Here is a 27,964-nt window from a genome sequence, read left to right on the forward strand (position 1 = left end):
TTTTATTTCATGGAAACCAAATGTACAAAAAAAAATAATGTACAATCTAAGTAACACTGTGGTGAACTAGTGGATCTACTTGGAAGAGTACAATTAGATTACGGTGATTTACTAAAAGCCAGTGATCCTGTGATTCAAAGGAAAAGAATTGAACCATCGTCCTAGCAACAGCCCTCCCTAAACAATCCACTTGATTCAATATTTAGTCTGCTACCTTTAGTGAGATGCATGCTCTACCCAGACTCCTAAAGTCATGCAAACCCCACACATTACTTGTTACATGCTTTGCATATCCACTTGAAAAAATTAGAAAGGGGATGAACATTTAGCCCAACCAAAGAAAAACTGAGTCCTCTAGAAGGGTTTTCCGTATTGGTGGGCAGGAACTATTAGATTGAGGTTTGAATCTTTTAGGGAAACTCAGATTTGTAATTGTGTTAATCTCATTAAATTAATAATATCTGAATATGAGACACTCACAGGTACTACAAACATACTTTATTGAAAGTTAACCAATTTCAAAGCTTTATAGCAAAACCTATTTATTGCACCTTTGCCAAACAAACACACATAATGAAAACTACAGTTACTCACTTAGGTGGGTCTACATGTTACAACACCTAATGGTTTATTTAATATTTTTCTTTTTTTCCAGAAAAACACATAGTGCAACCCAAAATGTATCCCACATGCCCTGTTCCAAATCTAGTAAATACACCACTAATTACATCTTGCTATACAAATTAAGCATAGCATTTTTCTTGTCACCAAATGAGTGGACAAACACACTCCAGCATTTTTTTCATAACAGTTGCTTACAGAGAAAAACATGTGCCTTAAAGACCTAAGCTCATAAGCTTTACACAACTACAAAAACAATTAAGCTACAATTGCAACTAACAAAGTTCTACCATTAAAAAAGGTATCAGATACCACCTTGCTCTTTTCACTGGACTAGATATAACAAACTGCAAGATCTAGACTGAAAAAACAATTTATTTACCTGATACAATGGTTTACTAAAGCAACAATGTATAAGCAGTTAAAGAGCCTTTGTACCCATCTGTACTAACCATTTCCTCATGACAAAGACTACTATCTGTTTTGCTGTTTTTCTTGCACAAGTACTCAAAGAGGCTACTGACATGAAACAGTTGCAAAAACTGCATTTCCAGTGCATTCTGCATTAACTACAAAAATTGCCTGAATTAAAGCAAAACTTCCACAGATGCTTCCAAAGTTGAAAACAAGAAGATTACAACATCAAACAAAAGCTCTGCCTTATTGACAGAAAAGTTTAAAATGGTTTTTCCCCGTTTAGTGTAACAAAATAAATGCACGAATCACCACAATGGATGTCTTTATCATAACCATGTTTGGTTTACTTAGTAACACAGCAAAATTTTGCCCTCATCACAACATAACATACAAATGAAAAATGTACATTAAAGTATCAGAATTCAACTTCTCCTGATAATAGAAAAGTGAAAAGACTTGGCTTTTGGGTGGAAAAAAGAATTTTAGGATGAGATCACAAGTTTCTCAGGGTGATTGATTCACCTTTTTTCCTTTCCAGATTCTAATAATCAGCATATGAAGACATGTGATGAAGTAAGATAAAGTTTTCTTCAGAAAGGCTTCTCCCAATCAGAGAATGATAAAAAAAAGTACAGAAAGCTTACACAACCCCTGAGCTGCTTCACAAAGAATTTACTTGCTACACACATTACACAAAACTAACAAGAATATTCCTCAGTTTAAAATATGAACTATTTGTAACACATCAAAACAAAAGAAAAGGAAGAGAATGTAAAGAACTGAAGCCTTAAATCATGGACAGCTCATCATGATCACCAAGGGGAACTTTCTCTGAATCCTTGTAAAACTTCTTTCCTTTTCTTGAACGATCACTGAAAATGACATCTGGAGAGTCTGCAAAAAAAAAAAAAAAAAAAAAAAAAACCCCAAATATTAATCACTTTTTTTTTTAACTGAACCTCACCCATATTTAGAAAGGTTTAAAAAATAAAAAAAATTGCTCATGCATATCAAAAGCTTTATGAAAAGTCGAGTTAAAAGGTACAAATCAAAGAAAATGTGGATTTCAGTCTCCATGATATGAATGAAGTCATCTGCATACTATACAGAGAATTCTGATTATCAAGTTTTTCCCTGATATCATTGATTGTTATAATCAAGCCACATAATTTAGTTGTGATTGGTCAGTTTTGATCTGTCCATAGAATCAGGTTCTTCTGCTTGATTCCTTTGCTATGTAGTGGACAAGGCATTTGTAAGGTGCTGGTAATTGCTAATATCTTACAACAGGAGTCTGAACTAGACAAACATGTCATGTTACCTGCTTGCATGTCCTCATGGTAAACTGTCATTTCATCCTCATCATGCTCTTTCTCATGCAATTTGCTGAAATTCTTTTGGAGGTTCTTGTATTTCACGAAGAAGAACAGCAAACCAGCTCCCAAAAGTAACCCTGTAAAGCAAAACCAAGAGCATACATAATGCTATATCAACAAAATATTGTAGGTTTTTCCTTTCATCTTTCATCCTTTGATCTATTTTTTATTGAACAGCTATTGCCTTCGGTAAAAGATATTTACTAATAAAAGATATGTCACAAGAAAGGTGTGAGTTTAGAGAGGATAATAATATCTGTATATTTTGGTAAATGGAAACAAGGGGAATACAACTGATTGCATGTGAAACCAGTTAGTGTAAGTCACAAAGGGAAATATTAGCTCAAAAATTATTAGCTCAGTCTCATTCAGGCAACTACTGTTGATATCCTTACACTTCCCAACAAAGTCAGAGTTCTTTTTCGATAAAAGCCACTTAAATAGGTGCTTTGATCAGCATGGAAATGTAGAAAGATTGTTCTCATTGTTGTTCTCATTCCTGTGGGTGGATTATGTTTTCTTGAACAGGACAGCAAAGTGATCAACTAGGTTTTAACAGACACAATAAGAAACAATTGGAATGTATGTGTGTTTTAAAAAATGTGGATTTATCACTAAATTCACCATGTCAGTGATTGTAGCAGCTGTGCCCCACTTGCTTTGGCAAAAACCCAGGTAATAACTTAACAGAAGAATGCTGTTCTTACCTATTATAACAAGGGGAATCAAAACAGCCAGAGATACTTTGCTTTGAGCATCCTCAGGTTGGTCATCTTTGCGGGCACCAACTGATGGCTCCCCTGTTGGTCGTGTTTTTTTTTCCACTTTACTCACAAGACTAAGAAAAAAAAAACACCATTTTAAGATAAACAGTGAAAGGGCTTGTTATTCATACATCAGGCATCCACTCTAACACCACACATTTAACCAGAAATATACCTCAATGAACCACTGGCAAGTAACCAATCATCTACACCATTTTAAGATAAACAGTGAAAGGGCTTGTTATTCATACATCAGGCATCCACTCTAACACCACACATTTAACCAGAAATATACCTCAATGAACCACTGGCAAGTAACCAATCATCTATCTTGAATCCTTCATTAATAGATTCCTTGGCAGTTTCTAATGGAACACCTACATGCAAAGCAAAAAAAAAGTTTTTCCTTTGGTTATCCTGATGGATTGCCATGACTAAGGTCGACAGTATAAAAGTAAAAATTGATGATCAATTGAAATTCTTTTTCTAATATAGTTATTGTTAATTATAATCCTGGCAGACCACATTTATAAAAGCAAAATTTGATGATCAATTAAAATTCCATTTCTAATATAGTTATTGCTAATTAAAATCCTGGCAGACCACATTTTGTCAGACCAGTAAATCTATAATCCACAATTCATAGAATTATCTGAAAATATTACTGGGCATTACTCAAAACACTGAAATGTGTTTTGACATAATATTCACTCCTTTCAAATGACTTCTCACCGGACTTGTTGAAGCGTGGAATGAGATCAAAGTAAACTGCAATTTCACTTCCTCTTTCTTTGACAACAACATCAGCGATGCGATCACTAGAATAGAATATTTTCAGTGTCATGCAAAAAATGCACAAAAAGGAATACAGTCCTCCACTTTTCATGTGCCTTATGGAATGTTTATAAAAATGAATAGATAGTCAAGAACATCACCACACATGACCAGGAAGTTCAAGTCCGTTCAAGTCTGTTCTCAAATCATGTAGCTGGCAGCACCCAGCAGTGGGAAATATCAATATACATGGGTGAGTGAGATGGCCTCTATTTCTTGTTTTTTTGTTTTGTTTTGTTTTTTGTTTTTTTTGCATTTTTTATGTACCTTAACTTCATCTGGGCCCATAAAAATGTAGAAAAAGAACTCTGCCAATGTCTAGCCATCTTGACCTCACTCTTGGTCAACAACGCCATTGTATCTGATGTGTTACTACCCTGTTTTGTCAAGTTCAGGTGAATTCTGACTATTGGCAAAAGTGAGGTACATGCAAGTTATGACAGAAAGCACACAAAAACTTCACTTTGTTTGAATTTTCATGCAGAGCAAATTTGTATAAAGAGTTCGGAGAAACAACTTGTTTCAATTGATGAATCTCTTATAGAGGAAGATTACTTACTCTGCAATGTTCGCAATCCGACTGGCCTCTGAATAAAACTTTGGAGTAAAAATCTTTATGGCTTCATCACCAGTCATGACTGCACCTTCAATGATCATTTTCAGTCTTTCTGTGCCATAAATGGCTATAAAATGAGGAGAAACAATTATGGTGGATTTCAAAAGAGCAATTAAATGCTTCAGAAACCATAAATCTAATAATTATCTCCACCACTTAAAACTGTGTTAAAAAAATTCAAAATAATTGCATTTGAGACAACAAAAATGATCCAATCCTTCAGAAATTGCCTTTAGACATGCCAAAAATTCTGCTAATTAAAGCAGCTATTTTGAAATCAACTCCAAAACCAAGTATAATAGAAGGGTAGAAAAGGAAAGCAAAATAAAGCAAGAAAGGGAAAAGAAATGTCCATTGTGCCTACCAGCATCTGTCCGTTGCCTCTTTGGATTTATATGCTTGATACCCTCTCCAGCTGCATTTACAGCAATCACAACAAAGGAATAGTATGTATTGTTGGATAGATGTTTAAATGTGTATGCTGTGTGACTGGCTTCCACTAATTTTTCTAGAGGCTCGATTGGATCTCCTAGAGTATTTTCAACGTTTTCCACAACAGTTTTTCCCCACCTAATCTGAAAACCAAACACAATGGACACCACTGAATTTCAAAGCTAGCTTGGTCTGCCATCAATTCCTTATTGATTAAGAACAATAAATCTAACCACCTAAAATAACAAAATAATTAACTGACAGACTTCTTGATGATTACCACGACTGACTTATGAACCTATTGGTTGAACAACTGATCGACTGACAGCTGAACCTGACAGACTCCTAAAAAAATAGCTGACTAACAAACTTTGACTAATTGACAATAAGATGGTCCAACTGGCTGATACATTAATAAAATTAAACCATCTGAAATTGACTAAATAACAGACAAACTGAGTGACAAGTGACTTGATTCACTGACTGATAAAGGGCTTACAGACTAAATAAGCAACTAGCTAAACAGAATAATAAATTGACAGCTGATAGACAGACAAAACAACCTGCTAACCATATAAATGTAAAAAAGACTACCTTGTAGTAAGTAATTTTTCCATTTGGTTTGGACGGTTTGGACCATGTGACTTTGATACTTGCCGAGGTAGGTGGAATGGTTTCTGTTGTCACATACTCCACAATATCAGGACCTTAAGAAAAGCAATCAGTACCAAGACTGTCAGCCATGAGAACTGATGGCTGAATTTCATTCTCCAAGGAACAAAAGAGTCACATGCAACAGAAAAATTATGAAAAATTAACTAACAGAATTCTCTCATTTGTTGCAACACAAAAGGTATCTTACTTTTTTCATAAGTTTTTGCTGATGCTGGGGAGCTCTTCACACTTGACCCTTGCTGGTTTTTAGCAGAAATGACAAACTTGTAGATAACGTATGCCTCCAGTTTATGAACAACATAAAAGGTTCGGACTGGACCAACTTCAATAGGCTTAGTATCTGGGAAAGGGCTTAGCTGAAAATATGACATAAGTTCAGTGAACCAACTAAACTTTTTTAAACAATTGACTATGAAAGCTACTTTGTTGCATCTCAAGGCAAAGCTGTTACCAATACAAGAACAGCAAATCTTTGCTTTCAAATATGAACATGTAGTAACTGTTTTAACCTTGGTCTGTTTAATTCAAGAGGTAAAATAAATGGGGAGTATGTGGTTACTTCCATATTTAATAGAAATTTAAAATTCTATCACATTCAAATGTGCTCAGGGTGCAGTTTCTGCTTTAAGATGTCCACTGCAGCAACTGACAGCAGTATCAAATAAAAGGCACAAGTATGGCTCCAACCCTTACAGTTACTATGTTAATGGAAGCCACTATAGTATAAATCATGATTTTATACCTGATTAATTATATATCCAGTGATTCTACCATCCTGTAAAGGTGGTTCCCATGTTAACTTTATTGCAGCAGAGGAGATGGCTGAAGCCTTCAAGTTTCGAGGAGCACCAGGTTCTGTCAGACAAAAACTTAGCAGTGAGGCAGGCCACTACTTGGTTCATATGTAATACTCCTTTTAAACTAGAGCTTGTTCTTATGCTTGTTCTCACAAATAGAATCCTTATCCATCTCCATTAATTTATTTATTAATCAAATCACTAACTTACTTGTAACTTGCGTGGTTATGTGAACTGTTGCCTTTGGTCCTTCACCAGCTTCTGAGTAAGCCCAAATTGTTATTTCTGACTTTTGTCCTGGAGTTAGACCGCAGATCATTGCAAAGTTTGATCCTACATCATTGAGAGGCTTGTCTTGAAGCTGCACTTTGTAACCCTGCAATTTATACACAACACAGCTTGCTTCATTAGCCACCCTTAATTTCAGAAAATTATAGAGATGGCTTGCAAAAAGTCCAACGAAAAAAAAAAAAACTAACTTCAATGCAGGGGTAACATACAAATACGATCACCAAACCATGATTGGTTTTAGTTTGTTCACCTTGGCTGGAAATGGCCTTTGATCAATTGCTGATATGTTAGGTGGGCTCCATCGCATCCATGCACATGTTCCATTGTCGGAAATCATTTGAATGTTCTGAGGTGGAAGGACCGGTTCTAAGGGAATGATGTTAAGTGTTGATTAGATCACAGGATCCTAGGGGTTTACTCCAACAAGAGAGGAAAGAGTCAGTAATTTAGACTAAAGGCAAGTACTGCTATTCCCCCCTGGATGGTTTGCTTGTCCATTGCAGGTTTAACCCCCACCACTTTGCCAGGTTCTCCTAACAGGTCACTATTGCTCATTTACACCCCTTGGTGGGAAAAGACACTGTAAGAATAGGGTATCTTGCCCAAGAACAAAACTTTATAACCCATCCAGATCTCCAACCTAAACCTTTTGACCCAAAGTCCAGTGCCAGTTAGGTTACCATGTCTCCCAAAAACTCCCACCACAGATTATGTTTATTTCTTTACCAGGTTGATAGTTCTCAATACTTACTAGACAGTTTTGTCAGTGCTTGCTTTGGACCTGCAGCTATGCTACGACCAGATCCACTGTTTGCATAAACCTGCAATGAATGGTGGAAGGAAGTAACATTCAGATTTGAATAATTGATTGATTTATTCTCCTGATATGCCTGGTTTCCTCCTTTTGCACATCAAACATTTACATGAAAAAAACAGATGGAAAAAATTTGCAGCCATACTCATTCAGGCATATCAACATCTACTTTTGCAATTACTTAACCCTTTATACCCTAACATCAGTAGGCATATTTTCCAAACTGTTCTCCAAACATTTCTAAGGGTGCTGACAACAAAAGTTTGTTTAACCCTTTTATTACCCCCATTTTGAAATCACTTGTGGTCCCTGTAATCTGATTGGCTCTAATTAATGCGATTTATTCAAAAATTGCACCATTTTTTGCTTTAAATCTTATCTTTTTCCCAGCCAATGAGGCTACATTAAAAACAAAACAATTAATCAGATTTCAAGGCTTGTTTAAAGTAACCAATCAAATTGCAGGAAAATGAAAGACAAAGAGTATCATGTAGCAAATTTAGCAACTTTTGTTTCTAAAACTCTTACTTTCCCCCCTCCAAAAATGGATGAATTTAATTTCAGACTGGCTCAGTACTACATCAATAAAATATTTGACCTGACCAAGTCCTGTATTTGGGCAATTTCAAAATGGATTTAATAAAGTGGTAATTGAACCTTGGGTCGTGAAATTTTGGTCTGAAATCATACTTGTGATTTCAAATCAAACTCGTGCTGTGCACTTGTTCAATTTTGAAATCACACGTATGATTTTAGCCCAAATTACATTCCACTCAGCTCAATTACCATTATTAATTCCCAAGACCTCATCACTAATTCTCCTTACTGTCTTCAGATTGATTCTCATTATGTTAGTTTGGAGAATTTGGTATTGGATCATTAGTAATCCCATAATTTACATTTTTCTTTATTCTCATCACTTGTTTGCATGATATTGTACAGATAAAGTAAGGAGAAATTCTGTCTTGGTCACCCACAGGAGTTAAAGAGTTAACAATAAAAAACTTCTTAAGCTGGTGATCAGTTCCTTTTTTCTTGTTACCTTAATGTAAGATTCAGTGGGTGATATTGAAAGGAAAAAAATTAGATGTCATAGTCACTCTTTAAGGGTCAAAGCATTAAGCAGAAAAGTTAAATGTTTAGTGGGGTGCGAAGTCCTAGCATTAATGCTTTACATACTATTAAATAATGCAATATTTCATTCTGATATTCATTCCTGATCAAACAATGACGACCCATGCATACTGCAAAGTATAACTTACCTCAAAGAAATATACAGTGTCCTGTGCTAAGCCAGTAAGTAGTTTTGTTCTCTTAAGACCATTATCAATAGACTGTACTTTGGTATTAGTGTAGGGCCAATATCTGATCTAAAAAGGAAAATACTTTAAAACTGAGCACCTCAACAAAAGTACCAGTAATTAATGTGCTGTAATCAATCCAAAACAACTGCACTAAAATTCATAGAAAAAAATTAGGTATTTCAGTGTATTTATTTATCTGACAAATTTCAAACCAAATTTCATTACTGCAATTGAACAAGCTGGCTGAGCCTCAACAAAAAACAAAACAAATTTTTTTCCTTTTTAAGATGCCCTTTACTCTATGCCCAGCCAGTGGCAATGACAACTCTCTTTATATTACAAGGAGAGTCTCTGTGAAGATCTCTGTCCCAGCCATGAAAAAATGTTCTGGCCAAAAAAAGTGACAAAATCAAACTCATAGTGAGATAGTGAGTCACTCTTAGACTATCTTACTTGCAAGAAATACAAAGTAATTGTAGCAGGTACCTGTATTCGCAACTTATCTCCTTGCAGACGATAATCTTAGTAACTCTCATGATGTAAATTAACACAGTTGGTATGTTATAGGATGGTAAAGTTGATAAAGGAAGGTAAAGGCCATAGGCAAATTTTATTAATATTTTGCTGCATTACTAATAATGTACTAATTTTTTTTGGTGTCTTACTGTGTAACTTGTGATTTTTCCATTAGGGTATTCTGGAACTATCCATGACACTTTTATGGCTGAAGAATTTACAGGGTAAACTCGCAAATCCCTTGGTGCTCCAGGAGCTGAGTAAAAATTAAAATTACACAAAATCAATAAAAATGCTTCCGTGTCATAAACATCATGTTTTTCTGCAATTTGGATTATGATCACCTAGTAAATCAGAAAATAATCATGAAAAATCTACCTAAGTTTGATATCACTTGTATAGAAAAGGTGGAAATTGTGACTTACCACTTGTGTTAGTTGTGGCAAATGCAATGTTTGACATTGTAGATTCTTTATCTGCAGTAACTGATGAAACCTTGAAGTAATAAGTGGTAGCTGGTAATAAATTGCCCACTATACACGATAGTGCTGTAAAAGATGCACATGTAATATTTCTGAAGCCAGTATTGCCTGAGGAACTAAAACAGAATCAAGCAAAAATCATTAACGTTCATACATCCACATCATCATCATCATCATCATCATGGCCATTATTAACATCATTATCATTTGATTGTCATCATCATTATCTTCATCATTGCACATCATCATTATCATCATCATGGCCATTATCAACATCATTATCATTTGATTGTCGTCATCATTATCTTCATCATTGCCAGTATCATGATAAACAATCTTAGGGTGCTACTGAGCATTATGGCCAATTATCCACGCAGAGGTTTAAAATAGAACTAATAAAACTAATAGAAGCATGCAGATTTCATCAAACTGAGCTGAGTGCCAAATCCATTTCCTTACATTAAATATGAAATCATTTTAAGGAAAAACTATTTACCTCATAAAAACTTTGTGTCTTATGACGTAAATGCCAGTCTTTCCAGCATGTTTCCAAGTAATTTTTATTCTTGTAGGCCCAAGAAATCTTGCAGCAACATTCTGTGGTACAACATCTGTTGGGAGAAATTAAGAAAGAAGATGATTGACTTAAGCTGATGTTTCACATTCAAGCATACATTACTTCTTACATCTTTACTTGAGACAATTTCAAAGCACGCAGACAAAGATGGCTAAGACAGAGGAAAATTGCTGTTGTCAAACTTCAGGGTCACCTATTGTCCTTTACCTCTTTGGAAAATTTCTTCCTGCAAATAATTACTTAGAGACCTTCAAATATTGTGAACTATCAATTTTGAGCAAAAACTGTCTTGCTGATATGAAGTGTAAGAATAGACCAATTGCATTGTAAAATAATATGTATTTAAGTACTTTTAAATATATAGTCACATTCTTATCAAAAGGAATTATAAAAAATACACAACTGCACAAAGCCCCAAAGTTAAAAACAAAACAAACCTTTGTTTATGACTTCAATATGAACCACCTTCGTAACAGAACTCACAAGATTCATTGCTGTGATGTTAACATCATACCTTAAAACCAACAGATGTATCATTAATCATGTGCTGGGTTTGGAGTTGAAAATGATAACAATGCAATGCAATCAAAATATTTATTTCAAAATAGTGAGACAAGAGAATCAATTGTTATCCTGCTTACTTACTTCTGAGCTTTATTAAAGCCAAGAGTAACAACTTGTTGCCAACTGTCAATTTCTTGAGTATCATATTTCCATTTATACTTAACTTTTCCAAAGTCTCCCTGAAAATTATCAGTTGGAAGTAAGAATATCCAAATGAACTTGATGAAATCTACATTGCTACTAAATTAATAACTCACAAACCATGTCCAAACTCTGGGTCCAAGGGTACATTTGCAAATGTTATATTTTCACTGATTTGAGTTCCATTGCTTTTCCTGGCCAATGAAACCATACTAAATTCAGCAAATGATACTTACCACTGAGTAATTCAAGTTTAAGGAAAATATGACGTCCTCATCCATGCCAGGATTTTTAGGATGGAAGTTGACTGATACTCTATCATCCATGAGTTTATCTTCAAGAGATAAAAATTGATCAATTAAAAAAAATTGCACTGACAAAAGTAACTTTGGGTGAATTGAACCACTAACACAGGTCAACACAGGTTAGCCCATTGACTATCAATATTCTTTGCATAACCTTTCTGAGTCTGTGAGTTTTATATGCTGGATAAATGAGTGCTATTTCAAGCTTCGAATCTGGCAAGGTAGCAAAAGTTAAATTCCACATGGATGGAGAACTTACACTTTAAGGTTACTTCCCACCTTCAGAGGCAGAAAAACGCTGGTGCCCAGATTTCGAACAAAGAAGTTGCCATTCAACCAAAATTTGCCATACTTGATGTTAAAAACAAAGTTTCCTTTTATGCAAGTACCAGCCTTGATATGAAAACATTAAAAATCACCTCAAATCATAATTTTGAAAACTTTATGTCCATTTATTGTCTTGCTCCTCAGCTTTGCGGTTTTTAATTTTTGCCAAAGGTTTTTTCTCTGCCTTTGACAACTTTGCTCATTATTGTGTCGTCCTCTTCAAAGCTCCACTGAGCAATCAAGATTAAAAAAAAAAAAAATGTCCACAATGGGCTACTTTTACTGAGAAATCTTGATCCATTGTCATTGATGCCAGGAGGTCCCATTGTCCTATTGGGTTGCAGTTTCATGGGGCGAGGTAATCTCCTGGCGTGGCACGAGTTGTTTGCGAACTTTTATGAGCTAAATCTCCCATTTGATTTTGGGAGGAATATCACTACTTTGAGCAAACTTATAGGGTATATAGACAGATAGCCGAAACGTCCTAGGAATAATGACAAACCAAAGTGTGTTGGGAAATTTTGATATTTGAAATATTTGTCCTGTGGCATCCTTTTATACAACACGACTAATCATAATATAGAAAAAGCCTGACACACTTTTGTTGAATGATGCCTTGTGAATGAGACTGTACAGCCATTTTGCTTGTGCTGCAGCATCTGATACCCAATAAATTCAATAGAAGAAGCTTCAGTCATTTCATGCCTTACTGGCTCTTGAAACTTCCTTTAAAGAAAAGTCACTTAAATTATATTTTTATTGTAATCTGCGTGGACACCCACAAAGGCGGGAAGAAACCTTAACTCACAGATATCAAGTTACCTTGAACATACACTTCCATTTTCTCCACCAAAGTGCTCCGCTCATTGTGTGCTACCACTACCACATGGTACCTTCCAGCCCTGAAAAAATGATGACAGCTTAAAAATATAATACAATTCAAATAAAATCTAAATTACCAGTCCATACGGGAAGTCTGAGGAGTTAGGAGTCTAACAATTATTACATGCCAAACTTCTGATTGAAAGGTGCACAACTTAAAATCTGCCAAGTCATCCTGTTGTGTGATTGGATGAGGCATTTTATTCTCACATTCCCTTATTCCACTCAGATCAGAGGTCACATGGCCTAAAATGATGTATGCAGACTTCACCAAAAAACTGTACTAAAAAAGAAGCACAACCTTGTAACAGCTCGCAATCATCTTCTAGTTTTCAGTTTTAATTTTAAGACATTTGCAAATATACTACATAAAAATAATATTTCCTTCCCACTGTCTTTATAAATTATTTAATTCTCTTAAGAGTTTCAGTGGTTAAAGGATAATTCAACCTTTTAACCCCTGAGAGTGATTAGCATCTAATTTCTCCTAACTGTATCAACTCTGAATCAAACATTACATGTAGGGTTATGAGAATGAAAGATATGACCACAACTCAACTTCTTGATGGTTTGACAAATTCTCCTTGTAAGCACACCATGGGCACCATGGGTAATGTATAGAGAACAGTATGGAGCACAGGCAAACTGATGTTATGATGTAAAGGGTTAAGGAGACAATTTTTCTTACTTATGATATAAGTGGCTCCGACTGGCAAACTGTACTCCATCACCTTTATCATCATGTTCATCTCCAAAGTACCACCTAGGAAATATTTTAAAATCACTACCTCCAAAGCCTATATAACAGAGACACCAATTAGTTCAAGCACAAAGTGAAAGCATTGGCAGGGATCTCTTATCTTATGGGATGATCTGATGGAAGAATATCCTTATGCTTGAATGCAACCAAGTAACTGTGGAAAGCCTGCCTGGCAAACCCTGTGAACTTCACAATGAGCCTTTGCATTTGCATATCATGATTATCCCTTTCATAGCCTATCATGACCATATAATATAAGCCATTTCTTCTCCATTGTCATAGAGTGTGTTTTTTGTTTTCTGCTCAACACTAAACTCTAAGACAGGTTTCTTCTTCTGATGAATATAAAATTTCTCTCAAAGAAATCGCTCGAAGTAATTCATGACCTGATTCCTGCTCTGATACAAATATGTAACAAATGTAACTGACCCTCAGAAATCCACTTTTTATGCAGTTCAATGACTTGGAACCAATCAGCATTTTTTTTTGCCTCCATTCACGTTAAATACCACTCACTTGTAATATACATTTGCCTGATTTCCTTTGACAAAAGTTGTGTTGAAAAACACAGTGCCTCCAGTCTCCACTGCGACTATACCATCATCTGTCACATTAGGACTACTTAATGTAAAATTTTCCAGCTCTGTAAAAAAAATGGCACAACTCCATCAGTTTTTTAAATCTCACCTTTCCCTGACAAATTTTACATTATGTTTCCTGTAACCTATTTGTGTGAGAAAAAAACCTTGCATGGTTATATTACACAGTCTCTTTGATAGCTGTTTCACAGAATTCAAGATATGATGCTCTACCACCAAGTTACAGGGAAAATTTACCAGAGGCTATTTTCTAGATATGTGAGACACACATCCTACACAACACTTGAATTGGTAAACAGGACTTTTCTCAGTTCATAGTAACCTTGTAATAGTTTATCACTCAGACCCAGTTTCTACAGCTTAGCAATTTGGAGCATTAAGCCATAAAATTTAACTCTTTTTATTGTGCTCCTGCCAAAACAATTAGCTTAACCCAGCTCAAAATGTACCACGTCTTTTTTATTTTATTAGACCAAATATCCACCTAGAATTCATCAAGTGATTCATTCAGCCATTATATACACCATACATGCATGTGGTGCATCCTTTACCTTGCACAGGACAGGGTGTTCGCACTGGAAAAAAGTCCTTCTCAGTTCCACCTACACATTTATTGCCCTCTATCTTTCGAAAACTAGAAGAATGAAAATAGAAAGAAAAAACAACTTTAAAAGAACCTGCACAATGTAAGGTAGAGAGAGTTCTATGGTGAACATCCCTAAAAAAAATTGGTACTTATATATATATATATATATATATATATATACATAAAGGATCAGACTTCACACAACACACTGATAAGAGAAATAAACATGGCAAATTGTTAGCCTGATGCAAAGAATAAATAAAATGCAAAAAACAGTTTCACAGCAAACATCATAGAGCACAGATGAGAATTGATTAAGAATTGTCTTCAACTAAAATTACTTTTTTAGAGTAAACCATGGTTTGAATATTGGAATAAATATGAGTTTAACTCTACAGAAATTCCTACCCTTGGGTTCTGTTGTAGAATGATCCCTCTGGGCATTCCTTTGGAATAAGTTCATTATTGAGGTCATTAGATCTGATAGGTGTACACTCTTCATCAAAATTCTTTCTTTGAAAACCATAGTCACTACATACAATGAAAGAAACAAATTAACTTTTAATTCAGGAAGGACTGTTGTTGTTCTGCAGTGGATATTTTAAGAAGAAGAAACAAACAATTTTAAGACTTGTGTTAAAAATTATATGCATTGATGTACTAGTGGTAAAAACATTTCATTCTTAGAGGTAACACATTAATTCCTGGTTGCCTAATACTACAGATCAAAAGCTCATCAAGATTGGCAGTTAAATGTATGTTGGTTGCTAAACACAAGAGAACTGCCAGGATAGAAAAATATTGGCTACAACTTCATAAATAAATTTCATCACAATGAAACCTATGTTAAAAAAAAAAGATAAGGAAAATATCAAAATCATCAAATTTCAGTGATTCTTTTAAGAAAGACTTAAGTTGGGGTTATATGCATGCAGTTACTATTACTACAGTGACTGTAGTGATTTGACATTATTCCAAGTTCCTTACCATGTAAAATCATCTCTACTACATGGACAACTCCTTATATAGTAAGATCGATTGTAGTCTCTACCCATTTGGCATTGTACAGTCCAATTCCTGGTCTCAAACTCCTGTTGCTGGCCCAAAATACATCCATCCTTGAAGGTGGAGAAAGCAGAAGAAGTACAAACTGGACCTGAGAAAAAAGTCAGACACAAAGTATTGATCAAGCACGTTATTTACTGGCTTAAATATTCACTCCATGTTTCTGTGTTTTAGTATTGACCAAAACATAGTTTAGATCCATAAATATCCCAAAGAGAACGAGCATTAATTTCAGCTGTCTTGATAACACAGGCTTTATTATTAATAGACTTATTTAAAAACAAAATATAACCCAAAAATTGTTAACACTTTCTGCGGTCACTTTCTTAAATATACCACTGCTGTGTTTTAGCTTTTGTTTGGTAGTGAGACACTATCTGGTGGCTTGTGCTCTGTTTTAAGAGGCACTCTCTGTGATTCTGACTTTAAATAAGAAAATCCTGAAAAGAGCACAGCTACAGTTTTTGGAAAATAGTCAGCCAAAAACTGTGAGCAAAAGCCAGCTGAAACACGAGATGTCTCTTTATCTGAATATATCATCAGCAAAACCTGACTGGCAAAGCCTCTTAAAATTTTACCATACAATCTAATGTTTACTACTAACCCATAATGTTTGTCATGTTGAGATAAAACACTGTCCAGTTTTGAACACGGTTACGGCCATAGCGACTTGCAAGAACTACAAAGACTGGGAGTCGTTCTCCAGGCTGAGTGACAATGTCGCGTGCTAGGATGGCCGTATTAGGACTGAAGATATGTGTTTTCCATGTAAACCCACCATCAGTACTGTACCTGTGACATGATTTAATCGCAGTGTAAAAGGTACAACTTGCAAATGATCAAACTTTAGAATCTCATGCGCTTGGTTGTGTTGTCTGTATTTGTGTCTTTTTCTGTCCGTCTGTCCTATCTAGCTATCTGTCTTTCTTCCTTCCAACTGACTGTCTGTGTGGGTGTGCGTGTCTTTATATTACTCACCTACCTATCATTTCTGGCTGTCTCTATGTCTGTCTGATGTTCCAGTTATATATCTAACTGACTAACTCTCAACTTTCTATGTATCTGTCTCACTGATTGTTTTAATCAGTCCAGCCAACCAACTGTTTATCAAAGTTGGAGCAAACTTGTATGAAGGAAAGGCCAATAGACCATTTTCTCCAGCAACAGACAAGTGAAAAATTATTTTTCTCTTACTGATCAAAAAACATTTTTAAGCACCTCTAGCCATAGGAGCTGTAACTTAAGCAAAAGCTGTCTTTAGAAAGAAAAGTCCCTACAGAAATTTACTGTTTTCTATAGCAATGTGGCAAAATGTAATGTATGACTATCCTGTTTATCTAGGATCATAGGATAAATTAGAGCAGATAAAACTCTTTAGTTCATGAAATACTTGATTGAATCAAAACTACAAATGCAAGGTCCAAACATTTTGTTGCTGCTGATGACATCCTAGCAAAATCAAAACAATTCCATGTTGACTTACTTAAGTGACCTTGTGTAACGTCTGTATGGCACAGCAACAATAACTCCTCCATGATCTCCATATGTAAACAAGTGTTTCCCCCGTAGAGCCTGATCAAATAGGACATCAATAAATATGTTTCTACATTGCTCTAGATATGACCACACAATAATTACTGTCAATCATCAATTAATACCATATGTAACAAGGATGACCATAAATCTAACAGCATTACATATGAATTGTTTACCTAACAGTTTGAAAAAGGAACTTTTTGATAAACTTCATCTAACAGGAAATAACTCAAGTCTCTAAGAAGTCAGTACTATGTCAAAAAATGTACTGTATTAACTAAGATCTTTGGAAATGTCACAAAATTTTAAATCATACATTCTATAAATCAAGTCTTACCCTGTTCCAAACCACTCCACCATCCGAAGACACAAACACATCTGGATATATCTTAAGATTAGTGCTAGCCACACCTAACATAATGTACATAGAGCATTAGAAGTAGCTAAAGATGAATTACATGTAGCTTGTTACATAATGTAAATTCACAGAAACCATGACAGCATTTATTTATATTATTTGTTGCCTGATATGAAGCACTTAATAAGCTATCTCTTCTGCTTTTGCAAGGTGTCTACAGTGTAGTTGCTACACACTAGACCCAAAGAAGGTTTAGAATCAAGACATTAACTTTTGATACTTCTTTCTCCATCTAATTAGAAAAATCTCATGGAAAATAATAATAAAGCCAAAGCTAACTAATAATGAACCTGACACATAACACAGTTAAAAACCTACAACTCTCTAATTAACATTGATGACATCTGCCCTACAAATAGTCAAATTTTGGGCAACAAGTAAAATCCCTCTCAGGACTATACCCTTGTATAAACTATCACTCACACTAATGGCTTTAAATCATGGGTTCAATCATTTTAAAGTTTATAAAATAGTTATATAAACACAGAGTTATTGCATACCTAAAGCTAACACCAAACCAGGGGCTGACTCACTGGAGAGCAAACGCTCTGATGGAGAAACACGATAGACAGCACCATAGAGTAGATTCACATGAATGGAACAGCTTGGCTGCCGAGTCAAAATAGATTTTAATTACTTGAACAGCTGAGTAAAAGATCCAAGTTGTGTTTTGACAATTATTTATGCAGCTACAGGGTTTTCCACAAATATAGTAACTCTCCTTTTCCTCAAAAAGTGAGTTATTAAATTATAATTTCTCCTCACATTCTCAATAAATCATTTATCAGACAGGTGATGAGATTACATCAACTTATCAACAAGAGTGTGGTGCCTTGATATAAAAAAATAAAATGCTTTCTGGATTAATTCAAAAGGACATTTAATGTTATCAGAACTTATCAATGTTATTGCCACAAAAATGCAACTACATATAAGAGCATTGCTTCTCCTAGTGAAATTGAATGCCCCACCCATTACTTCCCTTTGCGTTAGGTTGTCCTCTTAGAAGGCACCCATTCTATTCCTCTGGTTAGAGAGAGGATTGATGAAAGTTAAGTGTCTTGCAACAACACAATAAGAATTCTAGCCATGAGAGGTTCAAAAAACAGACTTTTCAATCAGAGTGTATACTCCACTCCTGAACAGTCAGTAAGAGCTGCCATGGCAACCCAAAACTTCCAGTTAGTCTGCCTTCTTTAGTACACTATTTTCACCTCATTTTTAACCATAATTGCTGACAAAAAAATCACACAATTATTTCTCATTTGCCTTCTACCAGCTCTGGTCTTGCCTGCTCACCATTAGCCTATCACACCTCTCCAAGCTTCCCATCAATCAGATGATATAATATCACTATCACAAACAATATCATGATATTTACCAGATAACAATTTATTTTGACACCACGGTTATCCACAGTTGGAGAACGTATCCGCTGCCACTTTCCACCATTGTTGTATGTGATAAGAGAGAGAAGATGTCTCCTACCCACTGGGCCTGGCGTCAACTGGGTGGCAACATAAACACCCCTCACAGATTTGATTCTATCCACATCAACAAAAGCATATGGCACTACAGTTCTACAAGAGGTAAAAACAAAACAAAACAAAAGTTGACGCTATGAAGTGCACAAAATAATACTTTGAATCAAATTTTGTATCATTCAATTACGTCTGTGATCCTATTGTCATGTGATTAACAATCAGACTCTCACTTGGCAGGCATCTGTTAATAAGTGATTTTTTAACTCATTGGTATGATTATAAACCAAATTGAACTCCAGTCACTTTTAATGATATCTATTATTTCGTAGTGAATTTTGATCTTACCTAAGCCAAGCAGACGAAACATCAGTATATGGGTTGTGATACAGAACTCTCGGTAAGGATAACTGGTACCTGACACCCAATGAATCAGACTGATACATATTGGAGAGATTTCTCAAGTGGTTGATGACTACAAAAACACGATCTTCCACCACATCAAACACAAAAAAGTCCTGCAAAACCATAAATAAATGGCTATATCAAATGGTTGAAAGATCATGTAATTGTTATGACTGCAACCATGTCTATGAATTAATATTATCTTAAATACACATAAATACATTCAAACAAACAACTTATAAAATCCTTTCTATAGCTGGCAAGATTTTCAGCATGAAGGTGATACTGTTGAAGTCAACAATTTAATAACTGTCATAAGCATCTGACATATCATCAGTACTGTAAAAAGAAGCCATTTACTCACTCTGCTCTCTTCATTACTAGGGAATGTTGCCAACTTAAAGTCCCTACGCTCTTTAGAAACTTTCAAGACAGGATTCTTATCACTAGGTTTCTAGAAAGGAGTAAAGTAAACTTACAGTTAACAGTGATTTTGTAATATTTGAGGAGAGGCCACTTGGATTGACTCTTATTCCAGTTTCCTCCAGAGAAGCTTTTCAGTTTGTAAAATTAACCTTTCCATTGATTAATAGCAATTAATTTCATTTTTTAAAAGTCATGAACAGGTGACTTGAATGTTGATGAAAAAAGGTGATTTGCTAGGAGTTTCAGTTAACTTATGGATAGTAAAAAAATGATAATATTCGATAACCTAATCTCACAAAGGGAAAAATAATCACCTCAGGTAAGTGGGATTGATCTTTAATTTATCAAAAATTGCTTATATCCTTAAGAGTTATTTTATTTCAAAACAAAACTTGCGAACCAATTTGGTGGTGTAAAACTGATAGTTTTTCATCATTTCAAATTCATCCACATCTTTTGCAATCACTATTGACGGCGTATTTTTCCCGTCTATGTTCATTCTGGTAACTTTGGTTCTGTTATCCTTTGTTTTCACTGCAAGCAAATGAGAAACGACACATCACTGTCTTGAAATGAAATTCAAAGAAAATAAAACTTACTAGTTCAATATTTTCACAACTAAATCTGGTAAAGCTGACCCATAGATAAGAATTAAATTAAGAATATATTAAACCACCTACTGCATGGTCTTAGGAAGGCAGCATTACAAAAACTTCCTGTGCACATATTACAAAGCATGTAGAATGCTTGATATAGTTCAAGAAGAAGCCAAGAGAAGACTAAGACTAAACTGAATGATTTTCTTCACCAGTGATTCAGTGCTCACAACTATTACAAAAACCATATACTCACATCGCTCTTGCAGAGACCTTTGAAATTGCTCAACAAAAATCACATCTACTGCATCAATATGTTCCACTCCCCTGTTTTAAGTTGAAACAAAAAAGGAAGTTACTGACAATTGGCCATATCTGAAATATACCTTTCCCCTTCCCCCAACCAATCATGAGAGAGCATGAATAGGTACTGGTTCCATACTTACCAATTGAATGACTTAACATTTCCTCCTCCTTGTATTTCACTGAAGGATTTTCCCTCGTCTGATGACACATAGAGCTGTCAAATATGTTTCAAAAGACAACATTACAATGTGAGCCTTCAAAGTACCATAAAAAAGTGCAGAAAAGAAAGTGAACAATGAAAAATTAATCTCTTCACTACTAACAGCTAACTTTAGTTGAACTTGTGTCAATATCCATGTTCACAGTTTTTGCTATTATACTATATTATTGTTTTTTTAGAGGGCACGGTAACGAATCTTGCAATCTGATTGGTTCTTTACCCGGTCAGTATTTTCCTATCTCTGCCCACGGGCCACGGTAACGCTTTCGTGAGTCGCCGAGACATCCCAACTTTCGTTGTCATTCTTCATAAATATACCTCGTTTTCCGGCTGGGCAGTATTTTTAAGCAAACACATCGGTCACTACCTCAAGCCGATAAATAACTTATGAATCCTCTCTTTTCTCTCTATCAAATCACTTTGGTTGACAGAAAAATATTGGTTTCAGAATGAATTTGTATAAACAATAGTGTAATTACGTTGGTTGATAAGCGGCCTAAAAACCTTCTGCAATTAATTTTAATCGTTCACAAAAAGTACCCAGAAAGTTGGAACGTGAGGTATTTGGTTACAGTTAAACTGAACGATGGAACTTTCATTCATTTAATATCTGAATTTTCTCGAGCAATTTGTTCATAGTGAAAGAGTGAGCGAAGTTTTAATTTAAGTTCTACAACAAATATACGCTCCTGGTGAGTCTTTCCAATTCCGTTCAATTTGGAAATTTGTACCTTAAATTGCACAACAGAAATTGAAGGAATTTTTTGAGAAAAGGCCACATTACATTCCCTTGTGTCTCGTTGGAGTGTGCCGTTCGAATTAAGTTTTTGTGAAGGAAAGATCAGAGTTAAACACGCCATTACAGCAAACAAACGAGCAAACTCTCACAACTTCAAAATAAAAAAATTGAATTTGCTCACAATTACTTTCCTCGCCGTTTACTTAATGAACAGAGGTAAATCTTCGTACATGAATGAATGGTCGATGAGAGTGAATAATACTTTCCGTTAGATCATTAACTGATTTTGAAGAAAACATTGTCGTGACAGTCCTTGCCAAACTAGTTCTGTTTGTTTTCAAATGTTCCTACGCTTTTTTTTTCTTGCGCGCTCTCTAATTGACAGGTGTCAGATTGCGATAGATACTTGTAAAAATAATGTTTCAAAGTTTGTTTGGAAGCCTTTTAAATCACCTTTATCGTTACGGAAATGAAAATGTTTCGCTGAGGCATCTCTCTTAAATTTGCATCACCTGTATTTTAACTACCATTTACTCACTCAAAAATTGTTCAGTCTATGGAAGATCTTGCCGTATTTACGGCCATAAATCATTCGGGTTCTTTCGGAAAGAATTTTGTCAAGTTTAAAAACAATAAATATGTTATTTACCGGCTAAGGGTCGGTCCATATGGTGAAAAACTGTGACCTCGGCCTTGAAAATGCTGCCCTCGGCCTACGGCCTTGGGCAGCATTTTCAAGACCTCGGTCACAGTTTTTCACCATACGGACCTCCCAGCCGGCAAATAACATATATATATCAGACCTGAACAACCAAAAGCAGACAATACTTTTGATATGCTTTATGATATGCTAAACATAAACTAAAAATCTCATTTCAAAAAAACCCAGGGGTGAAAAATCATTTATTTCAAAGCACTTTCTCATTGATACAAATCCTTATAACTTAAAGAAGAAAATACTGGCTGGCTGAGACAGAGGACATTATTCATTAAGTTTGGGTAATTGCCCTAGGCAAAAAACAGACATCAAACCATCAATAAACTCCTGTTAGATAATTTATATCATGATTATCAATATCTGTTGCAGTATAAAACCAAATACTGAAGACAGCTACTCAACAAGAATCACAGGTATCAACAGTGGTGAGCTCACAATTGCTTATAAAATTCAAACAATGCTATAACATTGTGTTGTACCTTCTCAGTTGTGTTATCATATCCCATAACATACTTAGGATTCCATGGATGAAAAGTGATATACGTTGGCACCCAAGTGATGTTAGAGTTGTTAAATGTCTGTAAGTCATCTGTTCTGTGAAGAACCTTGTTTATGACATCTGTGAAAATAGCCTGATGGAAAATTGGAAAAAAATGATTTTAATTAATTAGCAATTAAACCAAGTAAATCCATAGTTAATACATGTATCTGTTCAAATGTCTTTTTCCTTCTTGAATTGAAATTAGAAACATGTCCTATAGGTGCTACCATCTCCATGTTGGTAACATCACACTAAATGTGATGTAACCAGCTACATCAGATCAAAACATCAGAGTAAAATAATCAACTGTTCCTTGTAAGTTCATATTAGCTCCAACTCATTATAGTTATTTCAGGGAGCTAGTTAGGTAACCTTATATTTAAAATCTATTCTATTTTGATGCTTGTGATGTTCTTGCAAAGGTGTCAAGGGTACAATAAATCATAGTGTTATTATTGAGGCATGTTCAAATAAACTTCTCAAACTTATTAATAATTCATGCTGAGAAAACAAAGGAAATTACAACCGTGAAGGAGGTTTGGATACGTGATCTTACTTATCATAAAATTTGGCAAACTTTTGCTTTAATTTTCTCCAAGAATTATTAATAGTTTGAGAAGCTATATCAAACATTCGAAAGGCTGTTTCATCCAATATCCAAACACCTTGAAGTTAGTTAAAAAAAAACTCTGCTGCACCTTGTTTTTTTTAACCACTTCTCGGTGTTTAGATATCAGATGAAATACTCTTCCTCATGTTTGATATATTACACAAAATATTGTGCACAAACACAAAAAAAGTGCCCAAAAAGGCAACTGCATCCAAATTCTTCCACTGTTCTTGAAAAGTCATGTAACAAATTTGAGTGAAACTACATGACCTTTAGAGATTCACAAAACGCAAAGAGAAATGGGATTTTGATCATTATGCATTGGATTTTTATTTATCTTACAACAAATTTCCATTCATGCCTTAACACATATTTAAGGGCCTATGACAATTTTTTTTTGGCATTTTCCAATAACATCATGGCAAAACTGACCAATCAGTGTACACAAAGTGGACTAAGTACATTCAACTGACAACAACCTTTCACTTGACTCTGACGATGACTTCCGCTCAGGTTGTCGAAACGTCAGTCACCACTACCGACAACAGTCCTTCTCAGGACTACACTCACCTGGACGATCAAACTACACTACTACATGATAAGCTAAGTAAATACACACAAAAAGAATTTATGTCATAGGCACTTAAAGGAAGCTTACAGGAATTACTTTTGACTAAAGTGAAAAATTTTTCTGTATTTGCATATGCCAAGCAGTTCAAAGTTTGCTCTAAGCTTGTACCTTTCAAAATTACTATCATCAAACTCATCTAAATAACTGCATCTCAGCCTGCTAGTGTGTTAAAATATCAAACGCTAAACCTTGCAGCACACCAAATTCATCCTTTTAAAAAATTTATTACTGCCAAAAGAAAAGTTCCAGAAAATTCTTGATGCCCCTCCTCATGAGCATAACTAACATATCAAAATTCATACAGTGAGTCAATAAAAATTTCTCTGACTAATATATTGACACGCTTCAATTAAGTTTTAACTTGACTGACTAGCAAATGCCAGCATGTTTTTTTTCTTCTGTTCTTTTTTTTAAATTTTTTTTTAATTTTTTAATTCTTTTTTCTAGATAGGAAGTGGGAGAGGTATTTCAATATATCCTTTTTTGTAGCACATTTTAAGCCCAAAGCGAAAAAGTAGAGGAGACATTATTGGCAGAAAATTATCATTTGAATATTTAGTCAAGAGCAGCCAATTGAAAGCAATTTTGAAGTGGTATAAATCATTCTTGAAAAGACAACATCATGATAAAGCACAAAGAAAAGAATAGACAAAGTCATCAAAGCAGAATAACAAAAGATATTATTTATGTTGACATCTGATATTCCAGCTGGCGCAGATTAACTCTTTATTATGTAATATGGCTCCATATTGTCTACCGGCTAATTTTCCTTCTTGGACTGCTTGTATGACTAAAAATAAAAGTTTTTCATGTAAAGCCAAATCTATTTCATTGACTTCATTTTCGAAATTCCCAGAGCTGACAGTAGGTCTAAAATAACAGCAAAAAGTTACTATTTTTGTCGCTATTGTGGTTTGAAGGTTAATTATTTGCCTGAAGGATATAAACATAGATTTGTGACAACAGTTGCATCCATTCAAATAGTTGGGAGCCAGTCATACACTAAATTACACTAATTATTTGTCCAGAATCAGGGAACATTGTGAAATCTCAAAAAATTGGAAGCAAGAAACAAAACAAGTCAAAACTTGTTTATGCTACAGATAAAACACCAAAAACTATTTATGCACAAATTTAAATTTTAATTGTGACTTGTGATAAAGGCATCTGTTGTATCTTGGAAAATCTCCAATTTTATCATAAAACTGTCAAACGCGCTTGTATTTATCAAAGAACTGTTAAATGTACACGTGTTAGAATCACAGAGAGATTCTTGATAAATTAAAAGACGAAGATTAAGGTTAGTTAATTATGCAAACAGCACATCACGCCATGTCCACATAATAAGACCGATTATTAACACTATGGAAATTGTGGTTACGGTGGACTCCTACGTCTTCCACGCATACCAAAACTTTTATTGTAAAGACTTCCTCTACCTCTGAGCTGAAGAGAAATATACATTGGAGCTGTTTTGAATACCAACAGCATGGGAGATTGTGTACATAAACAGCACGAAGTAGAACAATTGTCTATTGCGTATAAGTGACGAAATAAATAACATCAATGGTAAAACAGTCCCGTATCGCAAAAGAAAAGACACGTTTTGAACGTATTTAGGGGAAAAGGTATCTGAATCAAAAAATTCTCACATTAATAAACATGCTTCGCTGAAGGAAAAGAAGATCAAGAAAAGCACGCAACGATATCGTTACATTAAGAACGTACATCTTACACATATGCGACCATCTACTTAAAATAATTTCACAGTCCAAATGATATGTAAAAAGTGCACTTGAGGTAATAAACATACGCGAAAACAAAACACAAGAACGAAGGTAGTCTACAGATCGCAGCAATCCGCAAAAAAATAGCAGCTCCATTGACATCTCATAGCAAACATATGTCTGTCCTAAATAACACGTGGTCAGACCACAACAAAGTTTAACAACACTATCATAATATGAACAAAACACAGGATATCAAAAGAGCGAAAATTCTTTCCCTTACCAAGGTAGGATCAACTTTGCTGAAATATATCTGGTCAATAACAGCCGTTGAATTGTTCGAGTTTATAAATTCTTTCTTGGTAAAGTTCCTTCCATAATTGGTCGACACGTACACAGGATTCGAAGCTTTACTAATTGGAGGGTTTGGCTCTTTGGCAAGCAAAAACACATAGTGTTCGTGTTCCTTACTATCAGGCCAATACATATACATGTTGTCGTAGGTACCTAGAGCTTGCTGAAAGAAATAGTAAAAAAAAGATAATGACTTAACTAATTTAAGTGTGCACACGGTGGTTCATTGGGATGCCCATTGAAATGGCTCATCAAAAACGTAAACCGGTCAGAAATTATAAATCAAAGTTTAAACTCACGGTTGTAGTATCTATGTCAGGCTGCGAATTCCGACGAAAGCGGCTTCTAATGTGTTGTTCTTCCAAGTCATGAGTGGCTTCCAGAATTGGATCATCACTTGTTTCCCGCCGTATTATGCGTACTCCCTCTGGTAAAGTTAGTGATGATGTACCTTGCCGAAAAAGATTCCTTGGCACTCTAAACGGGCGAATACAGCTAACAAGAGCTGGCAGTAAAGCAATGAAGACGAGACAACAATGAATTTTTCGACAGCAGGCCATCTTGACTGTCGAGTCACCCACTCCAAGTAACAACATAAGTTTCAGGTCAAGCGCTCTCAGGGAATCGAGGCACGCTGCAGGGGGTATAGGGATTGGGATTGGGAGGTCGCCTGCCAATGTTCGGCTGAGACTTATTGTCTGTTGGCGCTAATTGAGAAAATAGAAGCTGTTTCAGTCGTAGGTTATCACTCATACGCACCTCGCCATTCTAAGCGAGTGGAAAACAGGAATTCTTACTATCCTTACAATATTAAAACCAAACCGGAAGTTTTGAACCATTAAACCGGAAGTTCAAGCCTCACGTCCACAGCAAACTCTATCGCTTTGCTTATAGAAAACGAGTTTATATCTGATCCTCTGATTATAAGAGCAACAAAAGCTTTCTTTTGTCGTGTGATTTCATTCTAGTCAAGAAAATCTGCCACTTTCCAAAGATGAGTGACTTTACATCAAAGTCAATTTTTCCTTGGACTAGTGTGGTGTAGCGAGCCAATTTTCATACAATGAAGATGGATAATGATCACGATTTTTATGCATTTCCTTTTCGTTTTTATCTTAAAAAGGCGAGGTTTTTCCTTTTCAGTTTCAATCGATCTTTTCATTTTCGTGTAATCGGTGATCTCGCTATCAAGATCGATGTCCCGCTGTTCGGAACCGTTTTGCACGTGGAGATTTTGGGGTTTAGCAGTCAACTTATGAACTCGATGTATTTTTGCGTGATTTTTTTAACAAAACATTTATAGATAATTACAAGTGTTCATTTTAAACATAAATGATTAAATCATCCTGTCAAATTAACCTTCCTTTTCGATTTAACTCGATTGTTACATGGGAAGCACGAATCTCTTTGTGGTAACTCCAACGCTATCAACAATTCATTAAATCAAAAGAGAATGTAAACACGTTCCCTTTATTTGAATCCATTTCGCGTCCTGTTTATTTTCACCTTTG

At 35.1% G+C, this 27,964-nt stretch overlaps 1 protein-coding gene across 1 annotated transcript; it reads right to left on the minus strand.

Moving 5' to 3' along the window:
- Positions 1-483: 483 nt before the first annotated feature.
- Positions 484-27,230, minus strand: LOC131790573 (uncharacterized). Its single transcript, XM_059107790.2, has 39 exons — positions 26,753-27,230; positions 26,383-26,616; positions 23,070-23,222; positions 21,054-21,127; positions 20,864-20,934; positions 20,412-20,545; positions 19,950-20,039; positions 19,529-19,698; positions 19,081-19,279; positions 18,200-18,308; positions 17,619-17,692; positions 17,229-17,317; positions 16,350-16,537; positions 15,668-15,836; positions 15,089-15,211; positions 14,646-14,728; positions 14,012-14,138; positions 13,424-13,498; positions 12,676-12,755; positions 11,458-11,555; positions 11,162-11,259; positions 10,954-11,030; positions 10,436-10,550; positions 9,883-10,055; positions 9,607-9,713; positions 8,900-9,007; positions 7,575-7,644; positions 7,074-7,189; positions 6,743-6,908; positions 6,478-6,590; positions 5,923-6,091; positions 5,655-5,767; positions 4,993-5,203; positions 4,572-4,695; positions 3,911-3,996; positions 3,474-3,555; positions 3,122-3,252; positions 2,360-2,491; positions 484-1,932 (listed from the first exon to the last, which is right to left on the minus strand). Exons 1-39 carry the CDS (start codon positions 27,047-27,049, stop codon positions 1,826-1,828), a joined length of 4,935 nt encoding a protein of 1,644 aa, XP_058963773.2. The 5' UTR covers positions 27,050-27,230; the 3' UTR covers positions 484-1,825.
- Positions 27,231-27,964: the final 734 nt, after the last annotated feature.

This window comes from Pocillopora verrucosa, chromosome 2 (assembly GCF_036669915.1).
Source record: "Pocillopora verrucosa isolate sample1 chromosome 2, ASM3666991v2, whole genome shotgun sequence".
NCBI lineage: Eukaryota > Metazoa > Cnidaria > Anthozoa > Scleractinia > Pocilloporidae > Pocillopora > Pocillopora verrucosa.